Here is a 27,425-nt window from a genome sequence, read left to right on the forward strand (position 1 = left end):
ACAGAACAGCAAAATATTAGGGTAGAAAGGAGTCTGAAAGAATAAATAGAATAAACACAGATAGCTGCAGTAACTGTCCTAGAACACTAAACATTGGTGAAGCCAATAGGAGTGGTTTATTCCATATTTTGTTTCCCCACATCTCATTTCCCCAGCTGTCTTTAGGCCACACTAATCCCCGCATTGCCTTTCATATAGACTGAGGCCACTCTTCCCTTGATTGGAGAAGGTCTCTATTTTCAAATTGTCTACACTGCCATTAGGCACCCGCGGCTGGCCCGTGCCAGGTGACTCAGGCTAAGGGGCTCAGTCAAAGGGGTCTGTTTAATTGCCATGTAGACATTCAGCTATGGCTGCAGCCCGAGTTCTGGGAAACTCCCACCTTGCAGAGTCCTAGAGTCCGGGTTCCAGACCAAGCCTGAACATCTACAATGCAATTAAACAGCCCAAATCCTGTGAGCACAAGTCAGCTGGCACAGGCCAGCTGTGGGTTTTTAATTCCAGTGTAGACATACCCTTAGATGCTTCCGGGCCGCGGGAGCTGTTTAACTGTTTTACTAGCCATGACAAAGTGCAGGTAAGGCCCTTTTGCCAGAAGTGACATGCCAGCACTAAGCTTGCTGCTGCCTGGGGCCTTGATGCTATTCCTGGGAGCTGAGCCAAGATACTAAGGTGATGGGTATTATAGAAAATCTCAAAACAGGCAGACAGATCTCCCAACCCAGCAGCATGGCACACTCAAAGGCTGGCACTGCTTGTAGCGGATGCCCTGGTACAAGCTACTGCTACTCCCCGCAAATGACGATAGGGCTGTGGTATAAAAGAGAATCAATCCTCCTTGGTGTCTTAACTTGAAATTGTACATTGAGCTCAATTATCAAGTTCTAAGGTGTGAGATAAAAAAGATTGGATTGTCAAGAGATTAAGAAGGCAATAGACCCTTTGTAGCTTTGACAGGTTTCAGAGTAACAGCCGTGTTAGTCTGTATTCGCAAAAAGAAAAGGAGGACTTGTGGCACCTTAGAGACTAACCAATTTATTTGAGCATAAGCTTTCATAAGCTACAGCTCACTTCATCGGATGCAGCTCACGAAAGCTTATGCTCAAATAAATTGGTTAGTCTCTAAGCTTTCGTGAGCTGCATCCGATGAAGTGAGCTGTAGCTTATGAAAGCTTATGCTCAAATAAATTGGTTAGTCTCTAAGGTGCCACAAGTACTCCTTTTCTTTTTGTAGCTTTGGTTCGTGTTACACGTAGCACTTCCACTTTTGGTTCGCGGTAAAATGTATGCAGTATGGCCAATCCCAAGTGTTCCAAAATGAGGAATCAGGCCCCCCTAAATAATGAGATTGTCTTAAAAATATATGTTGGGTTTCTTTTTGTTTGCCTTCTGGTGTGTGAGCTTTTGTAGTGCATGCACTCAGTTCATGTTTTCAAGCTTTTTCTCAGCAACTGGGAAGGCTAGAAATTTACTTTTTAATTTTTAAAATGAAAGATGAGAGGGTTTCATTCCAGAGTCTGCGGATTGAATAAAACAACAAATATCACAAGACTCTTGATAAAATTGCAAGAGTTGATGTGATATGTGTGTGTGTGTGTGTGTGTGTTCAGGAGCTATAAAGAAGAAGCAACTTGACATGCTCAAACTGTGAGTCTGTCTTCACTGCAGTTATCCTCTTCCTCTGGTGTTGCACCTAACCCAGCTCCTGTCCAAAATCCCTGCACCCAACTTGGCCTAGCTGGGGCAGTGGGGTGGAGCATGGGCTCCACTTTCACTCAGGTTGGTAACCTGCCCGCTTTTCAGTGAGGACACAGGTTAAACCGCTTGAGTGCTGATAGTCCTCCACTGCCTTTCCACCATGTGTCCAGAAGGACAAACAAGTTCTCTCACAATTCACTAGGGACAGACCATTGAGCGACTCATCTTACTGCAGCACAAAGAACCAGGGAGTGTTAGTGACACACACCGGTGAGCGCCATACCAGTGAGGACACAGTAACTCGAGCCAGGCTTTGCATTGTGGCTGCTCCCACCTGGGCTAGGCCAACTTGGGTGTTCAGACCTGGGTATTGATCACCTGGGCTCTCTCTGCAGTGAAGATGTACCCTGAGAAGACAGCCTTCACACCACACCGTTCTTACAGGTTCTGATCACCGCTGCTCCCTTAGGCCCTGACTCAGCAACGTGCTTAAGCTTTGGCTTCAATGGGACTTGCGCACGTGCTTAAAGTGAAGTGCTCTGCTGAATTCGGGTCTCTGTCAGTTTTAAGATGCTGCTGATTATGACACCGCAATGGGGTGGAAGCACCATGCTTAGCTGCTGCCTGGGGGTAAGAAAAAGAGGGTGAAATCAGTAAAACCCTGGTAAATTAGTTTCTTTGACTTGCGTTTTATTTTGCAGAGAGTCTTCCCCACCCCAATCACCATCCAGCTGTGCAACACTAAATGCGGGAAAGCAGAAGTGCGGAGTGCACTTTCCATATCCCAGTGGGGGAGATAAATTTTTCTTTGCCCTTTTGTTTTCCTGGGGAAGCAGATGCTGGATGAAAAAGGGTTCATTTGTACAGCAATTGCCCACGGAAAATTCCAAATTGCTGCTCTGTCTCCCCCCACCTCAGGATGATTACAAAAGGGCTTTTATGCTCTGAGCAAAGCTGCATGGAGACAGTGGCAGATCCCAATTTCCTTTATGATTATTGTTAATAATTGTCCTAATATCATTTTCCTTATGCACCATTTCTCTCCCACTCTGCGCTTTTTCTTAATGAATTCCCTTCTGTTACCGTGGACTCTGCAATGACACCGGGATGATTTGTAATGTAAATTGGCACCCCAGTGTAAAGACGACCTGCTAGAGCACCGCAGGGCTCTAATTATAATTTTCATTAAACTCCTTCTGTTGACGAATATCTGAGCAATCTGGAGCTGCTGCAGGAGCAAAAGGAAATTAAAGAGATATTACCACTTAGCTGCAATGTCAGTGTGAGGGTAACCCTCCCAGCTGTTTAAGAGAAACTAAAACAGGGCTCTTCCCTTTCCTTATGGGCAAAGTTTAGAAGCTTTGTTTTGTCTGTAACAACAGGTCCACACAGGGTCTAATTCTCCCTTCCCCCCACAACATTTCACGCTAGCTTGGCAGGAGGAGGAACTGGCCTATGTAAGTGTTTTACAAGTGATCCATCTGTGACCTAATTAGAGAGATCAGCTGCTAGAGCTCTGCTTAAAACTTAGGGGAATGATCCTGGTCCCATGGAGTCAGTAGTGGGGATTGTCATCGACTTCACTGGGGGCAGGATTGGGCCCTAAGCTTTGAAAATTCCCTGGTGGGGGTTGGAAAAAGAGAGGGGAGGGGATACAGGGCAACTACCACCCTGGGGGTTTCAAGTCGAAGACTCAGTCCTTTTATCTAAGGATCCCAAAGCTCATTGCAAGCATTAATGACCTGTTATTAATTATCTATTGAGCCCTGCCTTGTGCTCAGCACCATGCAAAATATAGAGGAATACATGGTCCCTGCTCCAATAATTGGTAGCCCAATAATGAAATTGTTGGGCCAGGTTCACTGCAGCGCAATTCCGAGGACAGGAAAGCAAAGCCACCTGTGGGGTTGGCTCTCTGCTAGCAGATTCACAGTCACACAGCACAGCCCTAAAAGTGAATACCGTCGCCCGGAGCTGGGAGCCAGCTATGGCTGGGGTGGCCAGATCTGCACTGATCCACCTCACGCTTACTGCAGGCTTTCCCGGCAGGTCTCCTAGGTAGGACTTGGGCATCACTTGAAGATGCTGCACTCACCCTGATAGAACTCCTGGTGGAGGCCAGCATTGGCGACACTTTCCCCGGAGAGCCAGTCCCATCCCACCCACGCTGGCAAACTGCCCCTTCCTGCATTACGGTGAGTGAATCTGATCCATCGGAAAGTGCTTTGAGGTTCTTGGATGGAGGATGCTAATAGGAGCTCAGAGACTTGTTAGTGGCCGTTGCGTGGGGGAGAAGGAGGGCAGATGGGGCCTGTAGAAGGAGAGATTTTAGGAGTTAGCAAGATCAACATGTTGTTCTGCTCGTTTATTTTGTAATAAGTGTTTAGAGAAAAATGCTTGTGGCTCATCACTGTATTAGGCCCAGAGACTGAACACATAACTTCTGGTTTCTGAGGATTTAGAACTTGGGTGTGTTAAATTAGTTTGGAATAAGGTTAGTTTTATAGATGTGCACAGTGTCCTTGGCCTGACGTTTATCCAGAAGCCTGTGACATGCACAGAGGACTGCATTAGTCTGAGTGTCCATCTCCCAATGGAATGCACGATTGAGTGTGATAAGGGGATTATCACCTCTGTCTTCTCTTGGTTATAAAGAATATGCAAGCAACGTGAAACTGCTAGCCAAGCAAACTAACCTGTGTAGCCTGTAAGGCAGAGGTGGGCAAACAACAGCCCACGGGCCACATCTGGCCCGTGGGACCCTCCTGCCTGGCCCCTGAGCTCCTGGCCCGGGAGGCTCGCCCCTGGCCCCTCCCCCACTGTTCCCCCTTCCCCGCAGCCTCAGCGCGCCATGCTGCTGGTGTAGTGTATTAAACTGCTCTGCTGTTTAATACACAGCCTCTATGCTGACAAAGTGGAACTTTTCAAAAACTTTTTGCCATAAAGGTTGCCAAGCCATCAGCAGAGTGGACTTTAATGGCAGTTAGTTGAATTTCCTGACTCTGTTCTTTTTTAGTTTGTGAATTTTTCAAGAACTGTAATGAAACTGTTTCTTGTTTCATGAGAGTAGTAGCTGGGGAAGCCCACACAATGTAGATTAGCTTTTGTTTTATTGCATTTGCTTTCAGCTAAGAACATGAGGGCAAGACTTTGTGCACATGACGCATATCCACCAATAAATAGTGCAAGTGAAAACTCCACTCAGTTAACATGTATCATGCTGCTACCACTGTGGCCCAGTCCTGCTTTTAGTGAAGTCTGTGGCAAAATATCCACTTACTTCAATGTTATCAGAATCTTATCACAATCATTTTCAAACCTACCAAGAATTACAGTTAGCCCCAAACTGTTCCAGTTCCCAAAGGAGATACACGTTATCTGTATACAATTTGTGAAACCAATCCAAGGAGAGACTTCCGGGGCTAGATCCACAAAGGGACTTAAGCATTGCAAAGGCCAGTTAGGCATTTTGGTCCTTTTGTGGATCTAGTCCTTGGGGTCCAATGTGCAGCGTGAGTTTCTCATTGGATGATGGGATCTCACTCTATTCTATATGATATGGGGAAATCCTGTGATGAATACAGTATATAAGTAGTGCTCCTTTCCCACCTGAATATTAATATTTTCTTTCTCTCCCAAATTCTTCATTGTTGAAAAACCTTTCAACTGAATAGGGCATGACAAAGACTTGACCCAGCCAAAGGTGCAAGGAATGAGGTCTTCTCTTTGGTAGGAGATATTAGTTAAATTGTTGTTAGTTATAGAAATATTTCTTTATTAGGGTTTGATTTTGTTCTGTTAATAATAATGAAAATCATAGAAACGTACAGCTGGAAGGGATCCCAAGAGGTCATCTAATCCTTCCCCATGTTCTGATGCGGAACCAAGTATACCTAGACCTTACCTGACAGGTGTTTGTCTAACCTGTTCTTAAGAACCTCCAGTGATGGAAATTCTACAACCTCGCTTGGTAACCTATTTCAGTATTTATCAATCCTTATACAGTAAAAGCTGTTATATCCGGCATGTTGGGGGGAAAGGGGGTGCCAGTAAGTGAAAAATTGGGGCACGGGAGGGGGTGTGGGGTGCTGGATCCAGGGGGCGCTCCCCTCGGGTGGCTCCCCTCAAGCGGTGACCTGTCCTGGCCACTCCTAAGCGGAGGCGCAGCAGGCGGCGCTGCATGCTGCCCCCGCCATGAGTGTTAGCTTCGCAGCTCCCATTGGCTGGGAACTGCAGCCAGTGGGAGCTGTGGAGGGCGGTGCCTGCAGGCAGAGGCAGCGTGCAGAGTTGCCTGCCACACCTCCTCCTAGGAGCAGCCGGGACAGGTCACCGCTTGCGGGGAGCCGCCCGAGGTAAGCGCCACCCAGGTCTGGCACCCCACACCCTCTCCCTCCCGCTTACCCGCTGCCCTGAGCCCTCTCCCTCACCCCAATTCCCTCCCAGAGCCCGCACTCCACACCCTCTCCCGTATCCCAACCCCCTGCCAGCCCCGCGCCGACTTGACCATAACCCAGAATTTCAAAGAAGATCAGAAATGCCGGTTTCTAGAGCTTTCTGGTTTGTGAAGTGCCGGATAAAACAGCTGTTACTGTAGTTAGACAGCTTTTCTTAACATCTAACCTAAATCTTCCCTGATGCAGATTAAGCCCATTACTTCCTGTCCTATCTTCAATGGACATGGGAAACAATTGATCACCATCCTCTTTAAATTAGTCCTTCATATATTTGAAGACTGTTGTAAGGCCCCCTATCAGTCTTCTTTTCTCAAGACTAAACACGCCCACTTTTTTAACCTTTCCTCGTAGGTCAGGTTTTCTCAACCGTCTATCATTTTAGTTGCTCTCCTCGGGACTCTCTCCAGTTTGTCCACATCTTTCCTAAAGTGTGGTGCCCCGAACTGGATGCAGTACTCCAACAGAGGCCTCACCACTGCCGATTCGAGTGGAACAATTACCACCCATATCTTACAGACAGCACTCCTGTTATTACACCCTTGTGATATTAGCCTTTTTTGCATCTGCATCACATTGCTGGCTCCTATTTGTTTTGTGAGTCATTACAATTTGCTGATCCTTTTTTTGCAGTACTGCTGCCTAGCTAGTTATCAGGACTGAGGTTGGATTTTTTTTTTCATATTCTTTCATCCCTTCTCTTGCAAACAAATAACATTGGCTAGCCTTTCTGGACTAGCAGGGGGAGAGCTAGTGCAGGGATGCAATACCATGTTTAGTGGGAATAAATCTTTCAATTAGAACGTGTAATTCCTGCTGATATTGTAGCACTGCTCTGCCTCCTGGTCTTTATAATGTTTAGATGGCCTCATAAACAGTAGCAAATTGCCCTGCGCAAATGTCTGTGCAAATGTCCTTAACTTAACCCGCAATAAACTTGTACTACTGCTGGTCCCCTGTGTTAGAGAATGTGCCCCGGATGCACACAGCTATCCAAGAAGGCCATGCATCGCAAATCTCGCCATGTGCCTGCAGGACGTAAATGTCAGGCACTTTCTGAATAAGAAAACTCTTATTTTTCTGCCAGGTACAAATCCAATTACATCCCCTTTGTTTCAATGGCCATTCTGTCTGTCACAAGGTTTTTCTAGGATGACTGAAGCTGGTACAATACATTAAATTAATTGGCCTTTAAGTTCTGGAGGCCTAGGTATAGATGTTGGCTTAGGTCACAAATAAAATGAGTTTGGCCACCGTATCATAGTGGGTGGAGGAGGAATGATGCTTAACACCTGGAGCCACAGTACTGGTATGTGTTGAATTGTCCCAGTTATGATGCACATGGGTAAGTGTAGTTCTGTGGCAACCAACCTGATGAGAGATGAAGAGAGCCAGACCAGAACATTCTGCTGCTGAGTCACAGGGGGCTGAACCAGATGATTGGAGAGTTTGAGCATTTGCTCCCCATGAAGGGCCCACCAATTTGCTCTGAACGTTGTTGTGCATCCTCACCTTAGCCGCAGTTGTCCTGAGGTGGTTCAGATATGTGAAAGATCTATCTAGGGTTACTCTGTGGTAGACTGGGTGGGCTTTGTGTTTCAAGAGATATCCATTGAGAAAGATGTTGAATTCCTGGTCTTCTCTGGCATTGTAAAGATGGAACACACTCGAAACATCAACGTGGTATGAAGAATCATCTGCAGTTGACATCAGAAACCAGTCTCTCATAACTGACGCGACTATGTATGTACCTGGCTTTGATTTGCCACGCCACTCGTAGGCCCTTCTGACCTGATTTCAAATGGGCCAGGATCAACGTGCAGCCAGCCTGAGGCCAACAAGAGGATCCCACGTGCATCTGTGGCCAAAGGCAGACACTATCCCACATCACTGACGACTGCCTCTGGCCAGATTTGCTGGTGGTCTGAGGGCTCTGTGCTTCACTGAGGAGGCTGCCGCAAATTGGCTTTGCAAGCTCTGCATCCGATTAGAAGATCATAGTGGGTTTTTGTCTGCATGACAAAACCATCTGTTTATTAATGTTCGTCTCTGTTTCATAGAGATTAAGCACTGGTATAGCAGGGGGTGTTGCAATCCATGGCTGAGGTACATTAATAGATCTGTATGGGAGAAGTTTATTCAGTACCTGCCAACCTCTAGCTAATTCTGTTAGACCCATACTTTCCTGAAGACTAAATTCATCCTAAAATTTGTAATCGTACAGCTAAAGTGGGAGGGGTTTGGTAGCTATCTGCAATAATAAATTCAGTATCATGACACACAGAATCACAGCCCCTCTCAAGCAGGAGAAATTTATTAAGGAATGTTTAGACTTCCACACAGCTTGAGTCCCAGTTTTGTCTCCTGTGTTTACCAAGGAACACACCCTGCCAGGAAGTCAATGAAGGACACAGACAGCTGATAACTGAATAATATAGTGCAAGTAAACATAGCCTTACAGCCAGGATTTTTCTGAAAGGGCCCAGTGACACAGCACATGCAAAATGAGGCCAAAGGACTAGTGACAGCATTGCTGTCAACTGAAAGAATGATCCTATGGGTGGCAGATCCTTAGCACACATATACCACACTAGAGGGAATGAAGGTGTCAAAAATATACACAGAGTTGTTTAATGGATGATTGCTTAGTTGGAGCTAGTTGTCCTTACAAGCCCCCAAAATGACCCAGGTTTATTTCTACAGCATTAATAATTAGAAGACTCAAAAGATGGCATTTGATTTGAACACCCTTCCAGCCACTTTAATGCCTGTGTGCTTCTGGATGTAATGAACCTGGGGTATACAAGCAGCTTCTTGGGAGCAAACAGACCAAACTTAATAGAGAATGGTGTTTATTTTATTAAATGACAGTGCTGACCAAACATATCTCAAAGCAAGGCAACAAACAGAACCCTCCTGTTCAATTAGTCTCTTGACCTCTGTGGCTCAGCACGGGATGCTAGGAAGGGAGCTGTGGCTCACAAGGCCCTAAGGAGGGTTTCCTTGACAACACTTACGGAAGAAAAATGAGATTTCATGAACACAATTGCATATTAGGTCACGAGACGCTGACTTCAGGAGGAGCTGAGAGCACTCAGCACTCAGCACCCAGCAGGATCGGGCCCTGACAGTCTGAAGTGGTGGGTGGGACCATTTCTTTTTTCCTAATAAACTTTATTAAAGAATTTCCTTTTTTGCTGCTTGGAGACAAATTCACTGTGGTAGAGAAGAGGTTTGTTGTTTAAATTAATAACCTCAGGACCCACAGAATCCACCTTGTTCACACTGCAGCTCACCCTGAGACAAATAGAAGGTAATTTTCTGCTCAGCCATAAGGGTATTTTCTCTCTACCCAGGCTTAGCATGAGTTATTGAGACCTAGATATTTTCACCATTTTCAAAGATGAGAAGGCAAAATTGCAAGGTGGATAGGCATCATGCTGGCTGGGCAATGGATAGTCAGTATCATCAAACCCAAGCATGAGGCAGGCTCCAAAAAACCATGAGACTGGCTTAAAAATCAGGAGATTTTTAAAATAAATTAGAGGTTCTCTAATTTCCTTCTAATGTATGAGCCTTTAGGACTCAAATTTTCAAGCTTGTTTCTGCAACCATGAGGGTTAAGAACTTTTTATTTTTTAAGGAAAGCTGAGAGTCTCTTATAATCCCATGACTCCAGGAGTTGGTGCTTTAAGAAAAATACAAAATATTGTAAGAGTTGTCAACATTGTGAATGTGCACCAAGCTTGACCCTGCAGGCCTTGTATGCCAAAAACACCCACTGAGGTCAATGGGAATCTTGCCTAAGTAAGAACTACAATTTCAAACTCTTGCTGAAAATGTATAACTATGGAAGTTCTTGCCACTTAAAAGTTGGCTGAGACTTTTAATAACTTGCATGATGGAGTTTATCAAACAAAGACACATCTTAAAAACTCTGGGGTTTGGCTGGATCTCTGTCCTGAGTTAGGTCAAAGGGAGAGTAAATAAAATTAAGTCACAAAATTGGGCTGTTTCTAAACTGTAGACACACGTGTCCTCAGGATCCAAGGCCTCCACGTATATCCATCTAAAGAGGCATTGCAGAGCTCTCAGCAGTGCCTTGTGGCCATCAGTGCTTTGGGTGTCCAAGGAGATGGAAGCATGGAGGAGTAGGAGAGAAAAGATTTTAAAGCTGTGTCACTGTTAGGGCTAGTAGAAAATTTCTATTCAAAACTCTTTTTCAACAGCAAATTGGGATTTTGGACAGAAAGAAGAGTGGGTTTGTTTGTTTGTTTGTTTTCAAAAAGTGTCTGCTTTCTATGGAAAATGTTGACTTTTTGTCCCAACCCCAACCCCTCAAAAACTTTCATTTTTCGGATGAAAATGTTCTGTTTTTGTTTTGGGTTTAAACTCAATGAAAAGTTTAAAGTTTCCATGGAAAAACAAACCATTTTCTGGGCAGCTCTAGTTACTATGCTTAAGGGTCTGTATAGAGACTGAACAAAACTCCCAGAGCCAAACAGCCCTGAACTTTGGGAAGGTTTGGATCTCGATGTTTTTAAACTAGAGCTATCACTGGTAGAGTGGCTTAAAGAGGACTTAGTTTAAATAAGAACCAGACACACCGTTTTCATATTTCTTGCCTCTTTAAAATTCATCAGCCTGCTGTAAAGCCTGGATCCATTAACACATTGGGAAACTGTAGCTAAAGATCAATTTGCTTGGCTTGTTGGAGAAATCTTTCCACCTCCACAGCGATTCATAAAAAAGTGTACCTTTGACTCCATCTCTAACTGGCTCTGGTGGGATTCAACCCTACAACCTTCAAATATTCATGCCAAGGAGTCAGTTCCTTGTAGGCTGCAATACAGGGTTACTTCCTCCCAGCTGCTCCTCTGTTTCATGCTTGCACTCTTTATTTTGCTATTAAAATTTAAACAAAAATGTATCTTTAATTATTAAAGCTGAACTTGGAAAGTGTGAAAGAAGCTTTACTGCTATTAGAACACAGAGGTGTGGATGTATGTGATATATGGTGTATGCATAGCCAAGTCACAGGTCTATTTCTCTCACCCAGTCAGTTCAGCATCATCCAAATGGTAATTGTTTTTTTTTTCCAAGTGATTCCAGAAAAGCAATAAAAAACACAGATCTGAAGCAAATAAGATTAGGGGGCTTAAAAACTTAATACATTAGCAAGAACAAATCTAGTTGATAATGTGGCCTGGATAGTGTGATAAAAATTATGTGGCATAAAAGGATTACAGGTGACCTCTGACTCATTCATTGGCTCCCCCTACTCCCTCCTTATCCACACCAGTGCACCTGGGGAATGAGTAAGACTTCTGAGCTCATCAGGGTGACCAAATCCATACACGCCAAAGGGGAGGCTGGCAGGAGGCAGGAGCATATGGGATGTTAGAGAACCCCCTGCTGAAGCAGATCAGTGTTCTCCAGTCTGGTGGCCTTCAGAGCCAAGTACAAAACCCACCTTTTCACAGGAGCCTCCCTGCAATTGCAGAAGCCAGGCAGACCCCAGAGGAAGGGAAAATCATAGAAAGAAGAAAAGTAGGAAGAGGAAAATAGAGGAGGGAAAGCCTCCAAATGTAAGCAACCAACCCCTAGAAGCATGGGAGCAGAGCCCACTTTTGATATTCCTCCCCCACTTCGTTCTACTATCTGGGTCAGATGGTGCCATGACCGTACCTTTGTTTTCTCCATTATGCAAATACCTCTCAGCCAATCAAAGCACAGGTACACAAACATGGGACAGTCATGTCTGAACAAGCATTTATGGAAATCTCTGCTCTATGGTTACTACCCTGAAAATGCCCATCACAAATATGGCTGCCTTGTCTTCTCACCCCCACCCCAATCTGCAATCCCACTTAACCCTAGATATTAAATGTAATAGGAAATTACTCTTAGTGGGGTGGCAGAGGAGGTTAAGTGTCCCTCAAGGGACAAGAAGGAACAGTGGGAGATGGAGGATGGAAGCGGAGGTGGCTCTTTCATATGGATTCAGTTGTGGCACCAGGTACTATGGCAAGTAGACAGGCCTCTTGGGTTATATACCAGCAAAGGTTAGTAAGTAGAGTTTGTCAGCATTTCTTGTTCAAAACTTCTTTAACAAACAAAAAATGGTCCATTTTCTACATTGAAAACTTTCATGAAAAGCTTTTTTTTAAAAAAAAATGTTCTATGTCCCCTACCCACCGTGCAAACCACAAATATTGAAATCTTGGAGTTTTTTAATTTTCTCCTCTTCCTCCCCCTTTCCTCTTCTTTTCCCTTTTCCCCCTGAATGCAGCAGAGTGAATGATGTCCAGAGAGTGTGAGTTTTTTGGAGGGGTTGGGGAAGAAATCCATTTTTTCACTTTGTAACTTTTCTAAACTTCCTCAACTTTAGAACAGTTACAGAATAGCAACAAGAAAAAATGATGGATGGTGATGGTGTGTGTGTGTGAGGGGGGATGAAAAAATCCCCAAACTTTGGACTTCAGTCATTTTATTGCACTGGGTATGTTTTCTTGCCCCCAAAAATATTACACTGAAAATGTCCAACAAATGGAAAATTGTTCCATTTGAACCCTGCACAATGAAAAGACATTCAAAATGTTTTGCAAAATCATTTTTCAACTAGTTCTCTCAGTAAGGCTCATCCATCGTAGCTACCGCACCCTTTTCTGTTAAGACTTCAGTACTGTCAGGGTGTCAGGCACTCACTATATTATTGTCTGTGGAACGCTTTGTTCCAACTTGTGAGGAGGAAATTAACTACCCATGAGTTGTGTGATTGACTTTAATTCGTGTATTCTACAGAGGCATCTTGTACTGCCTTTCTTTCACTACCTGTTCTATAAATGCAGTAGAGCCCTAAAGACAGTTTTATAGGTTTTGTTCATCAGTCTAACAAATACTTCGTATGATTATTGCTATTCCAGCTCCCTTCAGATCACCACAAACGCAGCTGATTTCAGAAGAGAAAGGTCAATCACAACCATTTAGATTTTTGTTCTGTTACAAACTGGTTGAAGAAAACAGCTTTTTCCTTCATTTAATTTCAAAAGGGAAGATGTTGTATGATCTGGAGCAGCAAGAAGAGAAAAAAAGAGACCTTCTTATAATGAAAATAGTCATAAAGGACAAGATTCTGCCCCTCCTAATGGAAAAGTGTTATATAATTTGACTGGGATGAAACTGATAGGGATCAACCTTTAAAATCTATACCTAGAATGTAATACAAGTTCCTCTTTATAGACATTTTGAACCATCCTATAGAATTCTACTGCAGAGGTATAATTTTCTATAGCTCAAATAGGATGGTTCAAAGTTGTATGGAAAGATTGCATTTCTCTCTCATTCCACAGCAGTTTTCCATAAGAGCTAATACCCAGAGGCACATAGGATGGATGGCTCTTGTCCAGAGGTAGAGAGGTGTGGGCATGTGCACACGCATGAACATCTGGTTATGTCCAAAGCTCCTTGTCCCTTCCCCTCTGCCATCACTTTCTCATCATTCTGGCCAAATCAAGGAATCCAGTCTTGGGATTCTAATGACTTGTCATTCCATTCTCCTGGTTTCATGCTTTGTTGCATGTTGAAATTCAGGCTGGATTTGCACAAGAGTTACCCAGTTTACCTCCTAGCCTTGGCAGAGTTTAACAGTTATGTCCTTCACACGAAACTGTAGCCTCATGAATTACATGGTTGTTTATCTATTCTGTTTTAGCAAATGTTCTGTTAATTCCACCCAAGGACCAGTGATAACTAAGAGAGAGCCTTGATGCTGCTTGGGGATTCACTTCTGAAACCTGGATTGTGGCATTTCCACTCGTTGTTTGGACAATATTAACAACCACAGTAAATCTTTGCATTTACTGCACATAAGCCCTTTCATCTGAGGATCTTAAAGTGCCCTGTAGTGTCTTTATTTTACAGGTGGGGAAACAAAACCATGACGATGAATGACTTGCTGAGCTCACCCATTGCATTAGCAGCAGTTTGGAACAGAACCCAAGTCTCCTGGCTCCCTTTCTCCTGCTCTAACCAGTCATGCTGCTGGCATGCTGTAGCAGTCTGCTACGCCCATTTATAAGGTCACAAAACATTGTTTAAAAATACAGGGCCTAAAGAAAATGGGAAAGGCACCTAATGGTCCAGGATGGGGATGGGAAAAAGAGAGGAGAAGTTTAAAAAAAAAAGAAATGGGGTGAAATGAACTGAAAATTCCCAACGATCTTCAGAGAAATGCCGATCACAGTGGAAGAAGCAGGGACAGAAGCAGCTAGGGGTACAAAGGAGGTAGCAGGTAGAAGAAAGGGAAGTATGAAAATGAACATAACTCCTAAAATAGCAGGGCAAAATCCTGCCTGGATAAGGACTACAGAACCATCTGGGAATTTTGTCTGGAGTACAGACTGCATGAATTGACCCTTAGAGACAAATGGGGAATTCACACCTGCCACAGCACTAGAGCCAGCAGAGGAACCGAGAAGAGGAACCTCTGCTATTTAGGGGCCGGTGGGGGCTAGTTCAGCCCATATGGGGCATTACAACAGCTCACAATTGCCAATGCATTAGACACCCACCCACCCCTACCTTCCTATATTACCAACCCTCTGTGCCAGTCTTTTTTGTAGGAGGCCATTCTGGCTCTGCATTTTACACCAGGGACAGTCCCTGCAGGCCTGGGTGGCAGCTTTGCAGCTACAGAGCAATCATGAATCAGTCCCCAAGACTATTGGGATCCTTCCATCTGACAGAGATGGCATGAGACCCATTTTGCCAGATTCCTGTGAATTAAACTACCCAACAGAAGTCACTGCTGGAAGAAGATGGTGATCTATGGCTGTTGCTAACTACCCCCTGCAACGACAACACTGGGAAATGTGTAAAAAAAGGAACACTTTTTTGAACAGGCAAATTATGATTTTTTTTAACGAATAAGAACAATTCTTAGTGGCAATAATGCACTGTTGGGTAGAATCTATGTCTGTCCATTTCTTACAGTGGCTGAAGGCAAGAGGCAAAGCTGAATATTTCATCCTAATGCACCTAAGGCAGGGTGTTATCTCTTTACAACACACCCCCCATTGTGTCCCCTTGTCTAATCAGCTAATTGATATACCGTGGTGCTGGCTCTATATGGTACATATTCCAGGGTTAATGTCACACACAAAGCCAATTAAATGCCTGATTGGATGAAGTAGTCACAGTCAAGTGACCTGTTACTAGCCAATCAGGGTTCAGGAATTCTAAATGTCATTATAGTATGTACATTAATTCCCTACTAAAAAGATTAAGCATTTAACCTATGACTGCTGGTTCTGATGAGATATAGAAAATCTTTTGCACTCATGGGAGGATACCAAATTGAACTACTGTGAAATGAGGAGTATTCTCCAGTTTCCATTTCAAAGGCACAGCCTGATAGCACAATGGCAGCATTGCCGCGTTTCACAGCTCCTTCCAGTTAGTTAAAATTGATCAAAATATGACAGCGTGCATTACTTCAAAGGGGAGATTAATTTGTTTTGTAGAATACAAATTGACTTTGAGCCAGCTCTCCCAACCCCCTGCTTCTCATGCACCCCTTCTCCAATCCAGAGGGCTGTCATGGAGAAAAAACTGCTTAGCAGCCATGCTTTTTGATCTCCTCCTGTAAGCAGCAACGCTGTTTATTTACCCCTTTGAAACACAGATTCTTCTGAACTTTCCCTGCTGTCTTCCGAGCTTGTGGTTTCAGGAAAGAGAACTGTGTTCGTGTGCAGTGTTTCTGCCTGCCATTCCTTTGGGTGTAAGTGAGGCATATGAATGATTTCCCCACCTTGTCACCCAGGGAGGAGGAGGAACAGTGGCCATTTGAGAACGGTGGCACCTCTCATCATGCTGCTTCACTGGGGCCTGCAGCTAGCTCACGCGGACACAACGACCATCCCCCAATATTTTAAGCCGTTGCCAAAGTTCCATTGCTGGGTGCCCAGCTGCGTGCAGCGTGCACCCGGGAAAAGAGGCTCTACTTCAGATGTGACTACGAGGAGTAGACTAGATGCATCCATTAGACGAGTTCTGTGTACAAAGCTAGTATAATATATCCTAATAGCTGGAGATGGCAAAAGGCCTTTGGACGCTCAAGGCTACCCCCTGCAAGTGAGGGAGAAAATAATGGCTATTATGCTACATTTAATCTTGGGCATTGCTGGTACATTTTGGCAACTGGTTTGTGGGTAAAAAATAAATACCAATTGTACTCTGAGCTCCTATGCCGTTAGGCACCTTTCTCTTGCTGTAGCTGATCCCACTTCCTAAGGATTTGGTACCAGCCACAGTTTTGGACATAGCGTGTTTGGGATGGAGCAATACTTTGTACGTAGGAGAGTGTATGCGCCAGGGGCGTGGAGTAAAGGGATGGGAGGAGGCTATGATGGCCAGCTATAAGACTAGCTGGATACACTGACTGCGGTTATGTGCACAGTGCTGGTAAAAACATGCCCAAAATGCACATAGTTTTGCACTGACTGTTCTGAAAATCTAGATGTAAAGCACTAACCATTTATGGATTTTACCTTAAACTAATATATTAGCATTGAAAAGAGCTAAATATGTGGGGGGAGGGCAGTGTTTCTGATGGGGAGGGGACTACCTTCCTTCCCCGTGCTATCCCAGTGGATGTACCCAGGTGAACAAATACATGGAAAACACCAGAGGCAGCTGGGGTGATGAAGTGACTCTGAGATTGAACATTAAAAGCCTTGCAACAGGCTGTGAATTTGTAATTCATCGTTTGCTCCTCTCTTCCAGCTCGCTGCATTAGAGAGACAAGTGTTTGATTTCCTGGGATATCAATGGGCTCCTATTCTAGCCAATTTCCTCCACATCATCATCGTTATCCTTGGCCTCTTCGGGACTATTCAGTATAGGCCACGCTACATAGTGGTGGTAAGTAACGTTCGTTTTCTTCCATGCTACAGTTACCCAGCCAAGTCCATGATCGGGTCTTGTGGGCACTGGGTTAAGGCTGGAACCAATCCACTCATGCACAGATATTCAACCATCAGGGATTTTTATCCACACAGAACCATAGAATTGTACGACTTGAAGGAACCTCGAGAGGTCATCTAGTCCAGTCTCCTGCACTCATGGCAGGACTAAGTATTATCTAGAACATCCCGGGCAGGTGTTTGTTTAACCTGTACCTGTCTGTGCTGCTTTAAAGAGCACACTATTTATTCTACTCTTTACTATATTTACTCAGCACTTTTGGAAGAGATTAAATCATATGTATTATTTGTATGACAGTAGCAGCTACAGGCCCCAACTGAGACTGGAGTCCCATAGTGTTGAGTGGTATACAGACACATAGTAAGAGAGCATCTCTTCCACTGAGACTTAACCATCATTCTAAAAAGACAGGGCAGACAAAGGGCTGGAGAAAGGAAGCATTATTTTCTCCATTTTACAGATGGGAAAGCTGAGGCACAGAGAGTTTAAAAGTGACTTGTCCAAGGTCACACAGGGAGTCTGCAGCAGAACTGGGTGCTGACCCAGATACAGAGCTGGGTACTGACTGTCTATAACTGGACATGATCCCAGGTCTCCTGAGTCCCAATCTTGTGTCTTAATCACAAGATCATTGAGGACTTCAGTAACTGAGCCAGAGGTAATGGATCTATTACAGAAGTGGATGGGCGAGGCTGTGTGGCCTGCAATGTGCAGGTCTTACTAGATGATCACAGTGCTCCCTTCTGACCTTAAAAGTCTGTGAGATCATCTCTTTTTGATAAGTAGATGCTCAAGTTTGAGACTCATGAGGATCTGCAATGCTGCCTTGGTTATACTAGCCGGTCAGTTTTCATGGTCAGTGACCACTGGATCTTTTCAGAAGCCTCCTGGAATGGAATGTTCATTTTCTGGCTCTGCTCATTGTTGGTGAGAAACCATGTTTGACTGGAACATGTTTTTTGAAAACCAACATTCAGAAATATTTTTAGATACTTAGAATCACATTCTGATGCCAGCAAGCACCTCTCTTTACAGGATCTACTGCCTTATAATTGACCTAAACGCTCTATGATTCATGTTCCCCTTCAGCTCTGCTTTATCACTGTCAGTTATTGGACAGATAAAAGCCTCAATGACAGGGACTATGCCTTTAATAATAAACTTCTGCCAGCTGGCAGGTTTTTTGGCAGGAGACAGTTTGCAGTCACCTCTCTCTGTGGAAGCTGACAAGATGGAGATCAGGTTGTGACTCTCGGGCTGTCTGACAACCTCCTAGCCTCATACTGGGGCCCTCTAGCACAAGTGTACCTGTTGACGTGGGTGAAAGACCATTAAGCACTGGAATAGAAAATGTCAGGAGAAGTTCATTTAAAAGGGTCTGAATAGTATTTTTCTGAGGAATTTGGGATTTTTCTACAGACATTGTCCTTATTCAGTTTCCCGACGTGTTGACGGCTTTCAGACTTCATTCAAAGTCAACCCAATCAACTAACAAACTTCCCGGAACACACAAAAATGCATTCTGGTCACACTTGATATGTAGAGTTACCAGCTGCATAGAAAGCTTAGCTGAGGACATTTCTTGAGTCAGGATAAGTAGGAGTCCAGCAGAGCAGGGCTTTCCAGCCACAGGTCAGTAAGACAGATACAGTGGGTTCACTGAGTTTGCCTCACTTTCTACTTCACACACCTGAGACCAGCTGTTCCTCTTCCCTTAGGATGCTAGGTTTTGCTGCACCATTTCCTCCAAGCCTCTGCTCCCATGCCTCTAATTCAGGGATTCTCAAACTGGGGGTCATGAGGTTATTACATGGGGGGTCACAAGCTGTCAGCCTCCACCTCAAACCCCGCTTTGCCTCCAGCATTTATAATGGTGTTAAATATATGAAAAAGTGTTTTTCATGTATAAGGAGGCGGGGGGGGGGGGTCGCACTCAGGCTTGCTGTGTGAAAGAGGTCATCAGTACAAAAGTCTGAGAACCACTGCTCTAATTGCTGATCTGGTGCCCAAGGGAAGGGACCCACAGGCTGCTGGCTGGCTGGCAGAGTTTGTTTCTTTCATTTATGTATTTCTAAGCGTGTTTGTGTCACTCATCTCCATAACAACTATACCCTTCAGAGGAGCAGGTCACGGGAATTAGAAAGGAGGCCCATGGCACTTGCTCTTTGGTCTAAAAAAGTGCCCAGGTTATTTGTCTGGTGGTGTTTTGAAATTGAGACGTCATCTGGATCTCAGCTGGAGCCCTGAGGAGCCATCCATTCCTCCCAACTTTTTGCCTTATTCTGCCCTCAAAGGCCTCACGCTGCAAGCCCCTGAATAGCAGCCGCTATCTTCAAGCTGAGGAGAGATGAATCTGACTTGCTCCAAAGTCTGTAATTTCTCCTTAGTAGGCTGCTGTAAGAGAACCCTGAGGCACCTTAACCCATCCCACCACTTGCTATGTGAGAACTGAACACCCCTGCCCTACAAGGGGAGCCGGAGCCAGCAGGGGCCTGATGTTAAAATGTTATTGGGTCTGACAAACCTAGCTTAGCCAGCTGAAAACTCAGGGCCAGATCCTCAGCTGGTGTTTATCAGCACAGCTCCACTGCCACCAATGAGATGCATAGATTGATCCCAGCTGAGGGAGCCTTCACTGGGAATAGGGGGGCGGTGTTGCATTAACATGCCATGCTGCAGAGCAGGACAGATGCAGCCTGCTGCCTATGAACCCTGCTTTTGGGAACCAGATAAGAACATCCATAACCACCAGAGACCTATAGCTTCATTGAAATCTAGTCAAATGCCCCGAAGAGCAGAAAGCGATTTGGGGCATTTGACTGTCTCCAGCCGTATCACATGCAAAGCATGCTAGCTTCCCAGAGCACTCCCATGTTCATTAATTCTCTTCCCCCCTGCCCTTTCCTTTCTAGTATGCCATCTGGACTGCAATTTGGGTCACCTGGAACATCTTCATCATCTGCTTTTACTTGGAGGTGGGAGGACTCTCAAAGGTGAGTAGGAATGTGAGCCTGGCTGGTTGGAGAACAGCCTGTGCATCAAAGGACATGGAAGGGAACCTGCTGGGGAACACAGTGTGGGACAGGGGACTTCCCACAAGAAAATGCTGTCTGCTCTCTTGATGATTAAAATTGAAGAGGAAAAAGGGGAAGTGTGCTGTCTTCTTGCATAGACTAATGCAGCCTGATGCTTAGGGGCTCTCTGGGGGAGAGACACATGTTGCAAGCATTGTTACTATTTTGTAAAAAGTACATAATAAATAATAAAAACAAGGTCCAATTTCTTGGAGTCCCCTAGCAGAAGTGTCAATGGTGGTTTGATTCCCCCCCGCCGCCATCAGCAGTCCCTGCACATAATGGATCAAATAATATTTCAAACTGAAGGTGGGAAAGAGACCTTGGGGAAAGGTGCAGGGGGGACCATTGCATGAGAGGGGGTTAATTCCTAGCCTGAGTTCAGAGGCAACTCTGGGAGGCTGTGAGCTAATTAGGTTGCAGCTGAGCTTGTTGAGGGTTCATAACACTTTTTAGAAGAAGGGCACATTGCTCTGTGGGGAGAGAAATAGGGGTTTATTCTGATCAGACTCCAAAGAAGGGAGTTCTGGGGAATCATTAGCACTGCCCTGTACTGTTTGCATTTCTGAGTTTGCTCTAGGGAAGGAATACATTTAGGGACTCTAGCCCAGTTGGTGTTGAGCTGGGTTAAAGCAAACTCCTTGCAATAACTCGCTCAGTGGGGTTTCTCTCTTTTCTTTCTACCCTTAGCCCTGCTAATGGCCTTCAGACAGTTTAGGAACAGGGACACCATGTTCCCAATTACATCTCTCTGGAGAGTTCAGTAAAACCCCTTCTGTGTCCTATATGAAGAGTAAAGCTGAAGGAAGCCAGGTAGATCCATTGTGGTACCTCCATACATGTGGTAACCTAGGTGACTGCTTATCAAAAGCTAGGCACTTCCCTGCCTCAGGTTCTCCATCTAAAAATAGAAATAATAATAGGTGCCCACTGCAGGGATGTTGTGGGGATTAAATTAGTGAATATTTGCAAAGTTCTTTGAAGATGAAAGATGCTAAATATTATTGTCTGCTGCATAAGGACAGAGTCAGAAATACTGGCAATTGGAGCCAGCTCCTAACCCGAGCCTGGGCTGTAAGCAGTGAATTTCTAATGAATATTGCTGTAGCTTAATTAGTTCAAAGTGGTTAGAGGAGCTTGGTTCACTTTACAACACTTTACATTTGACCTGAATTCTCAGGTCATGTGTCTAAATTACAGACATTAACTGGAACTGCTCTACGTTTCATCGGGTTTATGTTAACGTAGTGAGTGGACACAAAAAGCCCGTTGCAGATAGGAGAAACCTTCATTTCCTAATTCCCCAACTAATCTCTATTTTCTGAAGTAGCCATAGAAACTCATTGAGAGGGAGCTCTCGCCTGGACCAGTGATTACCATTGGTCCAAAGTATAACTTCAACACTGGCTGCAATCAGTTAGATAAAAGGATCTAGTTTTGGTTAGTAACAGTCTAAAAGCACCTTTCTGGAAACAGTAAAACTCAGATCAAACTGTCCCTTTGTTGGTTCACTGACTGACTCTCGTGTTTTCTAGTAGCCTGTCTCAGATGTACTTTTGCTATCCTTGACCTGTTTTACGTTATCTGAGTTTTACTGTTTTGGGAAAAATATTCTGCAATACAAACAGGATAATACGAACGCCATTCTGCCACCTGTCAATGAGCTTTAACCCACTATCTTTGTCTCACAGGACACTTTAGCAAAGCTTGCAACTTTATCTGATTCTGTTTCTACTGCTACCAATCTTTATTTAGCCAATGGGACTACTCAGATAAGTGGGGGACTGTTTGTGTGAATAAGAGTTTATAGATTTGGGCTGCACTGCATAACACCTATTGTCTCCTGGTGGATTCTCCCTTGGAGCTGTAACAGAGTTGCCACCGTGGAGTGGGTGGCAACTGGCAAAAATAAAAAATGTTGATGGTTTCACCAAAGAGCACAATAATTTACAGCTGAGCTCTGATTTTTTTCATAAATTGTTTTTGTTTGAAAAAATGCCATTTTGCTCTTTTTTTTTTTTTTTTTTTTTTAATTTTGAGAAACTGCTTGCATCCCAGGAATGGCAAACTATGTCTATAAACAAACAAATGAGAGATCTTGTCGACGGGATGCTTGTGGAAATGAATTCTGGGATTTCAGTAGAATTTTGGGTGTGCTTCGTGGTTTAAAGGAGGAGACTTTAAAGATGCATTGTCCCAGAATCTCTTTCTCTCCAGAGACCTCGCTAAATGGGGGCTCTACTATCCTGTGTGAACAAGATGGATAAGTGCACCTAGCAGTTGTCTACGCACACGTTTTGCACTAGTTTAGGGTATGTCTACACTGGAGCTGGAGGTGTAGTTTCCAGCTCAAGAGACAGACCCACACTAGCTCTGATTGGCCTAGCACACTAAAAATAGGCATGTAGCTGCAGCAGTACAAGGGTCTAGCCACCCATGTACCTTGGGTCTCAAATGGGATTATAGTTGGGGTGGCTAGCCCCGCCCGCAGCTTGTGCTGCCATAGCTACGCTTCCACTTTTAGCCGTCTAGTTTGATCAGAGCTGGTACACATATGTCTACTCAAGCTGGAAATTACATCTTGCAGCTCCATTGTAGACAAACCCGAAGTTTAAACTGGTGCAAACCCCTGGATGGACTCCCTTATTTCAGTATAGCTGAAACCTGTTCCGAAGGGCTTAACTACACAGATAAACTTTAACGGTATGTGACTATGAAACTATTTAGTTGAACGAGTACAAATCCCTGTGAGGATGCTATTCTATCCCTTTGAGTTGTTAGGGTGGCTTTGTTTTGTTTTGCTTTTAAGCTTATTGTTAATTGATTGTGAACAGGTTTAAGTTAAACTCAAATAAACCACTCTAAAACTGAAATCAGTGTGTCCATGCAGGACTTTACACTGATCTAACTAAATTGATATAGGTTTGTATGTAGGCAAGGTTAATCGACCTAAGTTTAACTGAAATAAACTTAGTTTAAACTGAAATCAAAGTGTCCACAACGCCTTTTTGCACCAGTTTGACTAAGTCGGTTCAAAGTCACATCTAAACTGATGCAACTCTGCATGTGGACAGGCTTCTATCCTGGCCTATATGGGAAACACCACATCCTCCTGCACCTCCACAGGCCTGACCCAAAGCTCACTGAAGTCTGTGGAAAGGCTCCTATTGACTTGAATGGGCTTCAGCTCAGTCCCCATAAGAACTGTCTGTATTCAGGAGAGCGCCCAGCGCTGTGAGGTCATTGGATGAACCACCTCTGGAAGATGGCAAGAGCATTGCAGTATCAGCCATTTGCTGAGGAACACTGTATGGTGATACCACAGTAGGGCAGGTATCCCTGCATGCGTGTACCTGAGGGGGGATTCCTGTCCCTACGGCTGTCTTTCCAGGTGAGCCCCTATAAGATATATGGGGCAGGGTGTGGAAGCCATGTAGCATTTCTGACCACCCCAGTGCTTCTCCTTTTCATTTCTGGCAATGATGTATTGTCAGATGCCTGGCTGATATAGCTGTGTCAGCAGCTGGTTAATTTATAATGACAAAATGCAGCAAGGGCAGCGAGCTAGAAAGAGTGGAGTTTGTTAAAATGGCAGCTGGTAATGACAGCCCTCTACAGTTCAGACAGGTGATGACTCCAGTGGGGAGACAAGGAGGAAAAGAACCTTGATTGGTTCTGCTTTAGCAAGTTTAATATATGCCTGGAGAGGTGAAAATATGAGCAACAAGGAAACTGCTACATGTCTTTGTGGCAGAGAAAGTCATTGTTGTATATTCTTTATGTGGTCTGGTGAATAGATTTGATTTTGGGAAGGTGCGGCGAGAGCGGAGGGTGGTTGAGAGGGGCAGAGAAACCGAGAAGAGAAAGTACCCAGCTGTTGTGCATTGTTTATAGAACAGTATATTTGTACCGTTAAATGTTCTGCAGTCCCCACCGTTGAACATTATTTGTAGAACACCAGCAAGTTTGTAGGCGCCTGTTTGTTTCTGTGAATTATGGGGGAAGGTCGTCTTCCTCTGGGGCTGCATCTACACTATGAGCGTGATTCTCTTGCACAGACGTACTTGCACTGGCTCAAGCAGCAGAAGTGATGGCACCGGCGAGCCACCCTGAGTGTGTACCCATGGGCTTAGGCCATGTTTGTTCTCGGTGCAGCCAGCCCATGCTAGTATTTTTAGCATGCTAGCTCAAATGCATGCTAGTGAGTGTGTCTGTGGGAGCCAAGAACCACATGTCTAGCTCACAGAGTAGACGAAACCACACTCTCTGGTAAGTGTTTTGACACCCGTGTCTCCTCAGCTCAAAACAAGACCCTGTCTCTTTCCTTCCTTCCTTCCCCTTTGTCTTTTAGTCTCCTTTCACGGAGCATATTTCTAGAGTAGCCCTTACATCCTAGTGTTGACCAAGAAAATGCTAAAATATCATCAGAACAGCCAGTCTCGCAATGTCTCCAGTTAAATTCTGCAAGCCACCTGAAAAGATGAGAAGCATCGGAAATGTCTAATGTTAGCCCACATGCAACCTCCAAACCTTCTGAGGTTCTCTTTTTGATACTTTATCTACGAAGGTTCAAAACATTAAAGAGAGAAAAGATCGGTGGCTATAAATTGTAGCAAAAGTGCTGCTAATATCCCTGAGCCATTTAAGCCCAGATTTCCAAAACCATAGGCATAATTGCACATGCAAAAATCCATGCATATTTTTTACCCATTTTGCATGTGCAGTTGCAATAAACACGCATTTAACAAGTCATTTGGGCATGTGATTAGTGAATGGGTGCATGATTGCAGTAACTGTGTGTGCAAAAGCATACAGGCAGTTCCAAATATCTAGACCCAGATGTTGCATCTGGAGTTAAACTGAACCCTCTTCATTTCCTTTTTTCCTACACTCATCTGACACCAAATCAAGATGAGTTATTTTTGTCCAAAAGGAAAATTCTCTCCTGAGTATTTTACATTTGTTCCTTATTCCTTGAACCAGAAAATCAGTTTGACAATTGTGATTATTCTTTTTTACTCCTTGTCATTTTTCATATTTTGATATCTTTTCTTCGTAGAATAAAAGGAATGAAATATTGTCCGCCAGAACTTCATTAGGTGGACAGCAGACAAATGGATTGGCAGACAAAGGTCTAATAAAGCATTTCCTGCTACCTTGCAATGATCTTTTGAAAGGTCTTTGTAAAGCAGGTCCAGCTGTGCCAGTTTTTTTTATGACCATGCTTTGGTCAGACAAGAAACATGGAAGACCTGGAACTGAAATGTTGCTTTTCATCTTCAGCAATGTGACGTTGATGTGCTTCCTTGCAGGTTTGGTGCAGGCTCCTGGCTGTCTCTGCTCGCTGTTCAGAGCATGCTTGCAGTATCATGGTGACATACTGTTTCTCTGAGTGCTTTGTACAGCTGCTCTATATCACTGCAATTGGTGGAACTCCTGAGATTCCACTTCCAGACTGCTGCTTCTCTTCCTCCTGACTTTCCACATTCTCCCTCTTCTTTCTGCCTAGGCATCAATCTAGCTCGCGAGTTATAATACTTGCATCACCATGGTATCTTGGCTACAGATCCAAATATCACAATAAACTTCTAGATCCACTTGCTGGGCATGAAGACACAGCTCATTTACACAAGCACACTGTTTAGGTTGGTGGGAAATGCGAATCTAAATTAATAATTACAATCCGGCTGCTAAAATGTACATGTCTCTGTCTATTCAGCTGCCACATTGATTATTCATCATATGCTCAGGACACTGAAACATGTTTGAGAGGCAGTTAGTGTCTGGGCTTTACCTTTAAACCTGCCTCTGTTCATTCTTTTCATCTGGAAACTGTTCGTCGTGGTACGGTGATTTTTAAATTTTCCCACCCAGGCCTGACCTTCGGCCTTAACTCTCTACCAACACTGTTCTGATCACCTGATTTATAGGGGCATAATTTGGGTTAGACATCATGGAAGTTATTTGCATTCAAGAAGAGAATAGGTAGAGCTGCTCTGGGATAGCTCTGGTACTGAGCAAATGTTATCAGCTGGAGGTGAGAGGAAACGCACTGTTGATAATAATTACTCCCCCACTCCTCCTCCTCAATTCAGAGAATAGAAATCCATTACTTGGCCTTTAATTACTACAGCATTGTGAACAGACAACATGAGTCTAAGCAATGATAAAAGTAATTCCCTTGCTGCCTCAGTGAGATGCAGGCACTTAGCAGGCACTGCTAGGAGATAAGAATTATTGTTCCCCTTTTTGATGATACATCTTTCCAACTTAAAAGAGGCAAAATTATTCAGCCATCAAACTCTGAGGGCTTGTGTGGCTGGGCTGAACTTGCTTTGAGAGCCATTACTGCTGCTTTTTAATGAAAGGGGGAGCGGGGTTCAGAAGGCAGCTGGTGAACAAAGAAACATAGTGGTCTCTGATGATCTTTACTTTTCCAAAGCTGATTCTGTGGGTGCTAGGTGTGGGGGATTGCCTCTAATATAAAGGCATAGGAGATGTAACAGGAAAAACTCATACTGTATTAGATTTTTAGGGTTTTTTCTCTCCCCACAGCACCACCATAGTGCTGGAGAATTGCAAATAGACAGCAACAAGGTCCAGTGACAGTTTAAATTGAAATGTGAGCCTGGCTGGCCTTCAGCGGGCTCTCGAGAGGGTGCTCGTATCACCACTTCTCTCATATTTCTTTTCAGATTGAAGGCTAAGGAGGTAGCAGTAACCCTTTAAATAGCCACCTGTCAAGAAATGGAGAGAGTGTAGAGATACACCGATCTCTGTTCCTCACTGAAATAACTGGGAACTGAGAAGTATTTTCCAACACATCTCCCACTTCTAGTTACCTTTACTTTTGCAATTTTTCTTGAAATGCACCTGCTTTCTGGAATACTTTTGTCTCTGTTTCTGAAGTTATTTCCTGATTCCTGTTCTTTTGCCCTGTTTTTAATGAGCTGCTTCTGTCATTTTCATATAATGCTAATTAAATGCCCCTTTGGTTTTTTAGTGTTGCAATAAGGAAAACAAAATGTTAGCAGACTGCAGTAGGAGTCCAGGGATTCTTCTTAGCAAACAGAGGTCAATAAAATGTTAGCCTTAAATGCCTTTTTACTATGCTTGGTCACCGCAGGTACCAGGGGCACCAGTAAAAAATGGCATTGATCTCAGTGTGCTGAGAAAACAACACCTCCATTCCTGTCCCTTACCCCAAAACACTGGT

At 44.2% G+C, this 27,425-nt stretch overlaps 1 protein-coding gene across 5 annotated transcripts in view; it reads left to right on the forward strand.

The window, feature by feature from the left end:
* NKAIN4 (sodium/potassium transporting ATPase interacting 4) overlaps positions 1 to 27,425 on the forward strand; it is a gene marked incomplete at its 3' end in the record, with an annotated part of 81,851 nt that overhangs the window by 23,614 nt on the left and 30,812 nt on the right. For 3 of the 5 annotated variants that reach the window (XM_084645327.1, XM_084645326.1, XM_084645323.1), the window contains exons 2-4: positions 3,748 to 3,893; positions 16,935 to 17,072; positions 20,048 to 20,128. In XM_084645327.1, coding sequence (XP_084501453.1) covers positions 3,748 to 3,893; positions 16,935 to 17,072; positions 20,048 to 20,128 — 365 coding nt within the window. The remainder of the gene's footprint in view (positions 1 to 3,747; positions 3,894 to 16,934; positions 17,073 to 20,047; positions 20,129 to 27,425) is intronic. The other 2 variants (XM_084645325.1, XM_084645324.1) reach the window with 1 other exon arrangement.

The sequence above is a fragment of the Lepidochelys olivacea genome, assembly GCF_965140295.1.
Source record: "Lepidochelys olivacea isolate rLepOli2 genome assembly, chromosome: 13".
In the NCBI taxonomy this organism is placed as follows: Eukaryota; Metazoa; Chordata; order Testudines; family Cheloniidae; genus Lepidochelys; species Lepidochelys olivacea.